Consider the following 12,781-nt stretch of genomic DNA (forward strand, 5'->3'; position numbering starts at 1 on the left):
ATACAGCCCTTTTATGCCATTTAAACAATTTTATTGAATTTAGCTATTATTACAGCATCTCTTGATAGTCTCGATTTTAATAAAATGTTAATACTGCTAAAATGTGCCCTGAAAGTAGAGAAAAACAACAAGCTAATATCCAGAAACATAAATTAACTTTGGTGTGAGGAAAATCCATGATACTAGTCTTACATGGATGGTCTCCTCTTTCCTGTGAACGAATCGCGAGCATCTGTCTGCGGGCTGATTAGCTCACGTTGAATAGTGTCTCAGGAAACCACCTGGCTGCCACCAGGAGGAGGCCCTCCGGGCAGCACAGGGAACCACTCCCAACTCTTGAGATTTCTAGTTGGAAGAAAGGGTTTCAAATGTTTGTCTTTCTTTCCTTCTTTCTCCTTTTTTCCCTTTTCATTCTGCTTTCTCACTAAACATGGCCTTGAAAAAATTACTGTGAAGGGAGAGTAGTCACTGCAAAGTAGGTTTTCCAGAGTTCTGTTTTGTTCATTGACTTTTCTTGTTTGTCTTTAGTTACAGGTTTATGATAATGGATCGCTTTGGAAGTGACCTTCAGAAAATATATGAAGCAAATGCCAGAAGGTTTTCTCGGAAAACTGTCTTGCAGCTAAGCTTGAGAATTGTATGTGAGCTACATTCCTCTTGTTTTAATCCAGTAAAGGCGAGTTGTGTTGAAGCTCAGTCCTCTGCTGGCTGGTGTTGGGTACTGCATTAATTTATTCTATATGATGCTTTCATAGCTGGATATTCTGGAATATATTCACGAGCATGAGTATGTGCACGGAGATATCAAGGCCTCAAATCTTCTTTTGAGCTACAAGAATCCTGACCAGGTAGCTTTATTAACTTTAATTTCTACTATTTAAAAGCTGTTGTTTGAAAACAAATATGGTTGCTTTGAACTTTTGAACCTGTGCAGAAGTTTTACTTTTTGGAGTAGATATGGTAATAATAATATTTCTTCTTGACACTTTTATCTAGTTAACATTCTACATTTTTGATGCGATTTGTTGGCACTTTATCAAGTTGGCTATTTTGCCCTAAATAATATTCAGAAGAAGTACTTGTGATACAAAATGAATTTCAAATAGCTATTTGGGGGTGGAAGCTTAAAATTATATAGTGCACCGATGAATTATGTTTGCTTGTCTGCTTTGTCATTTTTTTATTTCCTTTGTTCAAGAAATCCATCAAATATAAGTGTTCTGTTACTTGGAAAATTTGGTCTTTAACATGTTGATTATTCAAATCAATTGGTTTACAGAAATATCTTAGCTGTCTAAATTTGTATACCCTTAGTGTTTAGAATTCAAATGTGCACTTTTTTTTAGTTTATTGTATTCACTTTGTAATTTTTACTTTTTAAGGAAAAGAGAAAAGCTAATGTTATTTTACCTTTATTTGGATCAGTTTAGTTGGAGTGGAGGGGTTTATGCAATTTTCTTGAAGCTGTTTCCACAATTTCAGTTAAAGTAAGGTTTGGTTGGCACTCCTGGTCAGGCCACTGTGTGGAATCTGTCCCATGTATGTTCTTGCATCTTATTGATGGTGTATAAGAAAGGGCTATCTAAGTATTTTAAGTGTGTTTATGTTGACACTCCATTTTATTTTTTTCTCAAACCAATCTTTAACTTTCTCTTGCTTAGTTTTCCCTTTCCCTTCACCTTCCCTCTATTTTCTACCATCTCAGGTATTGCCCCCAACCCCCGTCTCTGTCATGGTGGCGGTCAGGGATCTCCATGTACAACAGAGGAAAGTCCCTATACTGTAGCATGCTCGTGGGGAAATCTTACAGGCACTCACAGGATTCCCAGACGTCTTGTGTTAGATGTTTTTAAAAAGGTTAAAAGCAAGCAAGCAAACAAACAGAACATAGCTGAGAACCTGAACCATAAGGATTCCATTAATTGAAGTGAACTGGACTTGTACAATGCAATAAATAAAAATACAGTTTAGTTCAGTTTGCAGTTAGCTAAAATACTAAAATACGCTGCCTTTTGTTTATAGGAAAATATTTTTGCAGCTCCGTTATCCTTCGGGCATATGCTTTGGATGGGATTATTTTTCTAGTGTTAGATGTGTGTGCTAGATCCATCCCCATATTTTTACTTCAGTTTCCTCTTGTGATCACATGCATACATTTGTGAGACAGTTACCCAGAATCAGAGATGTGATATGTGGCTATGGAATAGAAGAAAGCCAAATTTACTGGCTTTGTATGCTCATGAGACCCACAAGTACATGCCCACAGATATATGCTTTGTAATATTAAAATTTAGTTTTAATTATGAAACTTGACTTTAATATATATTTAAAGGGAGATAAGAGCCTTATCTAAAGATTTTTCACATCATTATTGTTATTGGAAATAATTTTATGAAGTGAATTGATAAATTGATTATTTCATAAGTGGAGGAGCAGAGGAATAGAAAATAATTAATTATCATGTGTCATCTAAGTAGGTAGTCTTATACTTGGTGTGGGGCAGTTGTATTGCAACAAGTATTGATGGTTTCCTCTGTGCTTAATTCTGTTTTGGACTCTGCAAGAAAAAGTATAAGATTCTTATAGTCTTTGCTCAAGTTGAGGAGACAGGATTAATTACAAGTATAACATACTTACCTAAAATGTATAGAGGCAGGTGATATTATCTGGACTATAGTGACATGAGCATTCACATTTTTCTTGAAATAAAAGGTCTTTCAGAATTGGGGTGCCTGGGTGGCAAAGTCCGTAAGGTGTCTGACTCCTGGTTTTGGCTCAGGTCATGATCTCAGGGGCCTGAGATCAAGCCCTGCACTGGGCTCTGCACTCAGCATGGAGTCTGCTTAAGACTCTGTCTCCCTTTGCCCCTCCCTGCCTGTACACTCACGTGCATGCGCGTGCTCTCTCTTTCTCTCTCTCTCAAAATAAATAAATAAATCTTAAAAAAAAAAAAAAGTCTTTCAGGATTAAGTATTTGCTTTTGTTAGCATATTGGATCTCACTTGTTTCGGGTACAGTGGGTGGCCTTGCAAATGAATCCACCTTCGAATGACAGTATTTTGTCTCTGGGCCATAAAGGAGTATATGTGCAATCATTTTGGCTTTGATTTTTCTTGGTGCTTGGACATTTATAGGTGTACTTGGTAGATTACGGCCTTGCTTACCGGTATTGCCCAGAAGGAATTCATAAAGAATACAAAGAAGACCCCAAAAGATGTCACGATGGCACCATTGAATTCACCAGCATTGATGCGCACAATGGTGTCGGTAGGTCAATGACACCTGACTGAGAAATATGCTGCCAACATTTCAGTTGAAATCCTGCATGGTTCTTAATTTTGTACAAATAAACAAGCAGATAAATAAGAATCGCAGAGGCAGGGTAGGGTGGGGAAAGGGTCGGGGGAGGAGGTTGGACGCCTGTAGTCGTGTAACGGGGCCACCAGGGTCTTTCCCTGGTGGTCTTCTTCTGACCTTGGTTTTAGCAGGGAAGGTGGTCCGGTCAGCTCACTGAGGATTTCTTTTTGGTTCTATTTAGCTTAGTCGAATGTGGGGAATTTTTTTTCCCCCTTAAAGTCTGTAAGTTTCTTAGGCAGCCACAACTTTGTAGCAGGCACACTGACTTTGTCACCTCTGAAGTTGGCCTGTTCCTTTAGCAGGCGTTTTCCTTTTCTGTGCCCAGCCCTGTGGAGGAGCTGAGACCCCAGTTCTCTGGGCCTCTCTGTAGCTTACAGCGTTTTAGTGTCTTTGAACTTTCTAAGGATAGTATTAAATGTGTGTCTGCTTTATAATCTGTTTCCTAGACCAGTAGTCTCAGTTTGAAGCTCTAGAGTTTGTCTGTTTGGATTTTAAAGTAAGTTCTTAGTTGGACGTAAATTATTTCTTTCATATTGCCCAATGTTTATTCAGTACTTTTACTAAATGCAGTGATAAGTTTTGATGAAAAGACTATAAGATTGACTGTTTTACCTTATTGGTTTATATATATTTGAAACTATACCTCGAAGTGATTTTGGTGCTTAACCTGCTTCTTTTGTATTCATAGCCCCGTCAAGACGTGGTGATTTGGAAATCCTTGGTTATTGCATGATCCAGTGGCTTAGTGGCCATCTTCCTTGGGAGGATAATTTGAAAGACCCTAACTATGTTAGAGATTCCAAAATTAGGTAAAGGAAAACTTACAATAAATTATTTTGGGCAAAATCATGATAAGGTACATGTATTTAAGTCAGAATTTCTTGATGGAGACTATAGTTTTAACTGCTACTAATGTAGAAACAAGAAGGTACTTGCTAAATGGGAAGAGTCTTTGGTCTTCTGTTCAGTTTGTTTTAGAGGAAAGTCTAAGCGTATTTAGGATGTCACACAGCTCTGCTTATTGTGCTATTTATTGTTATTAAATATTAATACATTTCCATGGTGTAAAGCTTCAAACAATGACTCATTCTTTAATTTTTAACAGATACAGAGAAAATATTGCAGACTTCATGAACACATGTTTTCCTGAGAGAAACAAGCCAGGTAACCTGGAAAAGACTTCTTAAATGTTCATAGGGGTTTCATTTTCTGAGGAAAAAAGACTGAGAGTCATGATGTCTATGGCATATCCCGTAATGTAAAAGCTTAGGTATTTTCAAGTGTGATCGTTGTAGTGGGGCCTGTTCTCATCACGACAGCAGTTCCGTTTCCAAAGGTGGGCTAAAGGGGTACTTGAGCTTCCTTAAATTATTACTTAGCTTTCAGGAGAGGAACCAAATTTCATTCATTCATTCAATGATTTTTTTATTGAGGCTTGATTGTGTGCCAGGGACCATTCTAGGCACTAGGGATACACCAGTGAACAAAATAAAGCAAAATTCCTGTCTTTATGAAGCTTATGCTCTAGTTGGGAGAGATAGTGAACACATGAGTGAATTTTAGAGCATATTATTTGGTTAGTACTATGGGATAAAAAGAAAGCAGGGAATAGAATTAGTGGGTGTGGGGATGAAGTGGGGAATAGAGTGGGAGGGAGTTGGAATTTTAAATACGGTGGCCTTACTGAAGAGGTGACGTTTGAGCAGTCGGAGGTAGGGAGCGAGCTCTGCGGAAGTCTGGGGAACAGTATTGTAGGCAGAAAGAATGTAAGTACCTGGTGTACTTGCGGAGTGCGTTTTAGGCCATCCATCATAAGGGCTTTGACTTTTCCTTTCAGCAGGAGTGTAAGGTTTGGAGTAGAAGAGTGACATCAGTGTCTACCTTTAAGGGAAATCTCAAGCTCCTGTCCCGAGCATAGACTGCTGAGGGAGTAAGGCAGGTATGAGCAGGAGCAGGTTAGGAGGCCACCACAGTAATCCAGGCAAGGAAGGGAAGTAGCAGTGGGAGTATTGAGAAGTGGTCACTTTGCATATACTTCGGTGTCTTTTTAAGCCTTTGCTCATTTGTCTCCTTTTCAGGGAAGTCCACCCTGACCTTATGCTATTTAAAATTGCAGTCTTACCAACCACACAAGAAATGGAATGTTATAGGCTTCTCAGAGTCCCCCCTTGTGCCTCCTACCAATCACGAGCCTCTCCCTCTGGCCTAATAACTAGCCTAACTTCCAACCCCAAAAATTTGTTTTTGAGCTGTATAAAAATGGAATCATAGAGTGAACAACATAGATAAAAATCCCTGCACTCATAACATTAACTTCTAGCTTTGTTAGAATCCTGTTTCTTTTACTCAGTATTATATTTTGTGAAATTCATTCCCATTGTTGCATGGGTTTTTTTTTTTAATGTTCCTATTTATTTTTTAACTCTATTGACAAATATAATTGTATACATTTCCAAGTGTACAATGTGGTGATTTAACATACATTTATATTGTAGAATGATTAACAAGATCAAGATAATTAACACTTCTATTACCTCACAGTTAACTTTGTGTTTGTGTATGTGTATGTGTGGTGATGCTCAAGATCTACTCTCAGCCACTTTCTAGTCTGCAGTACCAAATTATTAACTGTAATCCCCATGCTGTGCATTAGATCCTCATGGGACCCTGTTGTTGCATGTTTAACAGTGATGTGTTCATTCTCATTTCTAATAGTATTCTGTTGTATTTATATCCTATTATATAACTTACCTATTCTGCTGTTGACTATTTCCAATTTTTGGCAACCATAGATTGCCAGTTACACATATAGATGTATAGTCCACCTGTAACCGATTATTGTGCCTTATATGAGGAGGGGCCAGATCCCCCCCCCCAGTATTTATAAACAGTTGACCCAGTAGCTTTTCTTGGGGGAAAACAAACAAAAAAACCGCTCTTTCCGTATGGTGCTACCTTTGACATAAATTAAGCGTGGATCTGTGGATCTGTTTCTGGACTTCTTTCTTTTTATTATTGTTTTTTAAAATTTTATTTTATTATGTTAGTCACCATACAATACATCATTAGTTTTCTTTTTGTCTGTTCTTGGGCAGCAGTGTCATAATGACTGGAGCTTTATCTTGAGTCTTGACATCTGGTAGTATAAGTCCTCCAGCACTGTTGTTCTTTAAACTTGACTTTGCTATTTTGCAATTCTTGACCCTTTGAGTATCTGTGTACATTTTAGAGCCACCTTGTCAGTCCCACACATATCCCCTCCCTTTCCAGTTTGCTGGAATTTTGAGTGGGATTGCATTGACTCTAGATCGACTGATATCCTTATACTATTGAGTCTTCCAATTCACTAATGTGGTATATTCTCCACTTCATTTCTTTCACTATGTTCTATAATTTTGTCTGCAAAAAATCTTGCCTGTCTTCATTGTATTTGTTGCTAGGTATTTGATGGTTTTTTGATGCCATTGTAAATGAGCTATTATTTTATTTTAAGGTTTTTTATTTTATTTATTTTAGAGAGCGCGTGTGTATGAGTGGAAGGTGGGGCAGAGGGAGAGGGGAAGCAGACTCCCTGTTGAATGTGGAGCCCGCTGTGGGGGTAGATCTCGTGACCCCGAGATCATGACCCCAGCTGAACCAGGAGTCGGAGGCTTAACTGACTGAGCCACTCAGGTGCCCCAGTGATCTATTTTTGTTAAATTTTATTTTCGAATTGCTTGTTGATAGTACATAGAAAACGATTTTTTAATATTTTACCTTATATCCTGTGACCATGGTAAATTTATCTATTAGTCCTCCTAGTTTTTTATAGATTCTTTAGGATTTTCTGCATACACTGCTGTGTTTGTGAATAAGCCCTTCCACTCTTTATGCCTTCTGTTTCTTTTCTTGCCTTACTGTACTGACTGAAAGCATATATAACTATTACACTGAACAGAAGTGGTAAACATGGACATGCTTGACATTTTCCCCTCTCAGAAGGGAAGTTTTCCATATGAAACTATATTAGGTGTTGTTTGCTTTAGGTTTTCCATAGATCCCCTTTATCAGATTAAGAAAGTTGAAGGGAGGGATTTTCATTTCTTTTTTCCTCATGTTTCCCAAGTACCTAGAATTGTGCCTGCCGTGTCGTGAGTGCTGGTCATTGTTGGAATGAACGGAGGTGTGTATATGTGTGTGTAGCACTGACAAGTTCTCTTGGTTTATTGCATGTGGGGTGTGGGAAGAGATTTCTGGTTTGAGGAGCTGGAAGAATGGAGTTCTTAGTAACGGGGCAAGGGAGACCACAGGGGAACAGGTTTAGGGGTAGGTCAGGAGTTTGGATTGGGATTTGTTGGGATTCCAAAGGACAGTGAGAGATCCAGGAGCCAGTGTATGAGGCCGTGGGCGCACAAGTTCCTGGAGGCTGGTGGGAGGATGAGGCTGGTGAACGTAGGAGTTGTTAGCCTAAAGATGGATTTCTGGTGTTGAGGAGTGTTGATCTTGACTGGTAAGATTTCTTTTTAGGGGAGTGGTCCTGCCTCAGTGTACAGTGGGCCTTTCATCATTCAGAAGCTGATTTTTCTCTTTTATGGGAAAACTAGGTCTTGCTTCTTTCTTCCTTCTTCAACCTGGTTTTGGTATGTTTTATTTCCCATTTATACAAAGAATGCAGCTATTTTCTATAGAACTAATGGCTTTTGTGGGGGAAAAAAATATGGGCTGTGATAGTCCTTGTACTTTAGTACTTTTTACTTTATAATCTATTCGAGGTCCTTTCCTGTTTTGTTTTTGTAGCCTTAAAAGTACAGCAGTTATTTCATGCATTTTAAGATTCTAGTATGTTCCTTACTTTTTGTCCCTTACAATTACAAAAATGTCTTTTACATTATATCTCAAAATAAGTTTCTTATTTCACTTGCCTGACAGTTCCTGACTTCAAAAGTGTACTTTTCCATTGAAAAAGTGATTTATGTAAAAACATATTCTAGCAGGATAGACATTTGCATTCTAATGTTGCTATAACCATGAGTTATTTTCTTAGAAGAGATAAATATGTTGTATTTGTGATTAAAAAATTACAGAATAATTGTGTTACTCTTTTAGATGAGATTGCTAAATACATGGAAACAGTGAAATTACTGGACTATGCCGAGAAACCTCTTTATCAGAATTTGCGAGACACTCTTTTGCAAGGACTGAGAGCTATAGGAAGCAAGGATGACGGCAAGTTGGACCTCAGCCTTGTGGAGAACGGAGGCTTGAGAACAAAATCAATAACAAAGGTGAATTTTGTTAAGTTATCCTTTGGCTTCCTGTGATGGTAATTGCAGCAAACACTAATTTTAGGGAAGTAAATCAGTAAAGAAAAGTGTAACAGATTGCTTGGCAATTAAATATGTGTCACCATTAGGTAAAGGGACACTCTTATGAGACATGAAACATGTAGAGGGTTGTAGAAGAATGAATAGATACCTATTTCTTTTTTTTAAAAGATTTTATTTATTTGTGTGTGCATGTGCCTGCGAGATAGAGTGAGAGAGAAAACAGGCAGAGGGGAGGGAAAGAGGGAGAGGGAGAAGCAGACTCCCTGCAGAGCAGGGAGCCCGATGTGGGGCTCGACCCTGGGATTATGACCTGAGCTGAAGGCAGGTGCTTAACGACTGAGCCACCCAGGCGCCCAATAGGTAATCTATTTCTTATGTCCAGTAGCAAGTTTGTAAATTCCTGGAAAGATTCTAATTTGGGATACTGACATCTGGCAGGGGGATTTGGATGGGGCACTCGATTCACAGTGTGGGTGTTTTTTTCTCCCAGGCCACATAGAAGGGTTGGTCTTGTCTTTTAGCTCTTCCTCCTTTGTTGGTGTGGTCAGAGTGTTTATCATTTGAAAATTGGTGTTTGAAAATTACTATTTGAAAATTAACATTCGAAAGTTTCCTTGTTTGCTGGTGTGAAGTGCTTGCCATTTGAACATTATTTTGCTCTTTATAGAAATGTCATTATGTAAAGCTATGTATCTGCATATAAAGAGGTTAATTTATCGGAGAGATAGGTTAGCAGTGAACTTTACAGGCAAATATTGTGCAGGCATGTAAATAACTCCTGATATCACTTTAAAATTTAGATTTTACAGGTATGCATTAACTTGATTATTTTTAATAGTTAAATTATTGATTAACTCAGAGGTTTCCTTTATAGTCTGAAATTACTGAATACAATAATGCTTTTAAATGGAAAAGAACTACTTTTAGAAGAAAAAATATGTATTTTTTAAAGATTTTATTTATTTGAGAGAGATAGTGTGAGAGAGAGAGAGCACAAGCAGGGGAAGCCGCAGAGGGAGAGGGAGAAGCTTAGCAGGGAGCCTGATATGGGGCTCAGTCCTGGACCCTGGGATCATGACCTGAGCTGAAGGCAGACCAACTGAGCCACCCAGGCACCCCAGAAAAATAGATATATATTTTTTTACACAATTGACTATTTTTACTGTCACTGACTCTGTAAATTCCAGTAGATTCCTTTGGAAATACTGTATTCTGAACTATGAGAAAAAGGGTTTAAAAACAAATTTTCTTTCTTTAAAATAAGCAGCATTATTAAAAGGTTTTTGTAGTTCTTTTTAACTTATAAAGGAGATGGAAATTTTGAAATTGTATCTTGAATTTGACTTTTTTGGCAAATAGTAGGTCTCTTTGTAGTTTCACTCCAAAATCTGAAATTACACACACGTATCTATGTATACATTTTTTTTTTCTTTTGTAAGTTTTTTCTTAATTGCATCGCTCCATTTTTATGGTCAACAAGTGTGTTGAGAGCCACATCCAGCTTTGAAATTAAGAGGATAAAATGGAAGCCTGAGTGGAATTTTTCAGTAAGGTAGTGAACTTAGAGTTTGCATGTATGTATAAACATACAGAATGCATCTTCCTGCTCAGGACAGATTTCTGTGCATTAATATTTATAGATCGCTTCTGTGGTGTTTTCCTCTAAAATTTTGCTGATTGAGAAGTAAAGATCTCTGTTGCAGTGAGAACTTGTCCAGTGCCATACCCGCTTACTGTTATTTGGACTTACATGCTGGAGAAAATTTGGTTTCTGCAGTTTGGCTGACTTTATAGCTGAATAGGTCGGTCTGCTGCAGAGCTAACATCTGTGACCTTACAATTCTCATGTGTCCTTGGGTAGTTCAGAAGGCTGGAAATTTCCTGCTGGATCATCCCCCACATGTATAAAGCTTTATTTAGAGGGGGAAACTTAATGAATAACAAGTGAACTATTAGATTTCCTTTATTAGTTTACTGCTTTTTTCCCCCCCTCCCTCATAGCTGACACAGGGCTATTCTTTGTATTAAAAAGAAGTTAATAAAAGTTAAGATTAGGTAAGATCATGAAGCTGCTTGATGGCCATGTAACTGGAGGTGAGTTGTTAATTTGGTGGCCATTTGTCTTGTGTTTTAATGTGAAAGAGTTGGACCAGGCCAGTTTTCTCTTTTAAGATTTTCTTTCTTTCTTTCTTTCTTTTTTTTTAAAGCCCCAGGACATTTTCTTCAAATAAATTGTAAATACCCCTTAGCAGATAAAAGCAGAGCTCCACCAACTGAAAAGTTAGGGGCTCTCTACAAGGAAAAGCTTTTGCTTTGATAAGGTAGTATGCCATCTCTTCTTTTAGCAAGGGGTATGTAATCAAGATGTCATTTTTTGCTCTGGTTACTAGGAAGCTCAGAGTTAATTATGATGCTTAATCATAGAAATTCTGTTAATCCTTATAATTAGCATATTTTCTCCTTTCCCTTTTCATGATTTCTTAAAACTTTTTAAGATATATTCTTTGTATTTATGACATTCAAATCTCTTTTGGAAAGGGATAGTTTTAATTAATTCAATTTATATTTCTCTTTATGTTCCTGAGAGTTGTCCATTATGATAAAAACCTATGAGAATTGATTAGCAGTGGAATGAAACAAGGTTTCTATCCATTTTTAAATAGCCATGCTTGATTATGGTACAGTAAATTTGGAAACTAGAGTGAAATATGAATTTACCCACTTGAAAATGTTTTCAGCCTCAGTAGCCCGAGTTTTATTTAAAGCACAGGATTTTGGGATACCATAAGGCTGAAGTAGAAAAAAACTAAACATCAATTTACCCTTAGGAAGTACACAGCCAAAGATTTTCATTGTTAATTAGAACTGAACACTTGCGTTAGAATTGGGCAGTCCAGTTCCAGCAGTTATTGGATTCAGTGTGTACTCTTAAACCAACATTCAACAATATAAAGGTCTAATTTATGTACCTGGTCTAGGCTAGGTCCCTGGGGCTATAAAGATCAATAGCATGTAGTTCCATCCTTAAAGAATTCCTTCCTGTCCCATCTGGGTTAAGAACAGCTTAATTTACTGGAAAGAACTCAGCAAGTTAAAAGGACATTAATACCTCCATTAGCTATTTTCTTGTAAGGTTTTGATTAAGTTGCTTGCCCAAGCCAACAAAAAGGCTGTTCATTAGAATTTCTCGAGTCTCATCCCTGGAGATTCATTGAGTAGGTCTGGAGTGTGGCCCTGTGATTTGCATTTTTTCATTTTCAGACAGTATATACTGTTGTTTCCTATGAATGACTCGCACATACCCTTCTCTCCACTCCCATATTTTTTAGTTCTTTTAAGTTATATTATGCTAGTTGGCCTTCCTAGAGTTTCTCTGAAAAATGATTAACCATTAAATAAATCCCTGCTGGCACTCAGCTTGGAACATGGTACAAAGAGACGAATAAGAGTACAGGCCTTCCATTGCCAGCCAGTGGCTTGCAGCTCCTCTGGTGGCACCTTCCTGTCTCTTGAGGTGACTGCATCCCATGCAGCCTGTAGTTTCAGTTAGATGGCCCCAAATAAACCCTCTGAATTTGGCGAAAGTCTGTCTCACTTGGTTAGCATGCTACAATAATAGAAACTGTATTTTCCTTAGATAAATTTAGATGGTTGAAGTCAAGACACTTTGTTTTCTGATGGGGATTTAGCCTTAGTTTTCTATGTAAGTGGATTCATTGTTTACTAATGATTCTTTCCCTAGGTGCTTGAGCTCTGTATTTTAAATCTTGTCTTATTTGGGCTGGATTTTGTCAGGTAGCTTTTTTTCCCTATGTCTGTGTGTATATACATATATTTTTTAAGATTTTATTTATTTATTTGTCAGAAAGAAAGAGAGCACAAGCAGGGGGAGCAGCAGAGGGACAGGGGGAAGCAGGCTCCCCGCAGAGCAAGGAGCCTGATGTGGGACTTGATCCCAGGCCGCCGGGGTCATGACCTGAGCCAGAGGCAGACACTTAACTGACTGAGCCACCCAGGCGTCCATTTTCTCTATATTTTTAAGTAAGGTTATGACATATGTACAGAAAAATGCACAAGTAAATGTGGAATTTGAACTTTACAAATTGAGCATGCACATT

General features: G+C 37.9%; 1 protein-coding gene across 4 annotated transcripts in view; it reads left to right on the plus strand.

Annotated features, from left to right (window-relative positions):
• VRK1 (VRK serine/threonine kinase 1) overlaps positions 1–12,781 on the plus strand; it is a 148,184-nt gene that overhangs the window by 119,235 nt on the left and 16,168 nt on the right. For all 4 annotated transcript variants that reach the window (XM_032405891.1, XM_032405892.1, XM_032405895.1 and 1 more), the window contains 6 exons: positions 529–637; positions 756–848; positions 3,135–3,267; positions 4,046–4,166; positions 4,463–4,521; positions 8,443–8,621. In XM_032405891.1, the coding sequence (XP_032261782.1) occupies positions 529–637; positions 756–848; positions 3,135–3,267; positions 4,046–4,166; positions 4,463–4,521; positions 8,443–8,621 (694 nt within the window). The remainder of the gene's footprint in view (positions 1–528; positions 638–755; positions 849–3,134; positions 3,268–4,045; positions 4,167–4,462; positions 4,522–8,442; positions 8,622–12,781) is intronic.

This window comes from Phoca vitulina, unplaced genomic scaffold, assembly GCF_004348235.1.
Source record: "Phoca vitulina isolate PV1807 unplaced genomic scaffold, GSC_HSeal_1.0 scaffold7, whole genome shotgun sequence".
Lineage (NCBI taxonomy): Eukaryota > Metazoa > Chordata > Mammalia > Carnivora > Phocidae > Phoca > Phoca vitulina.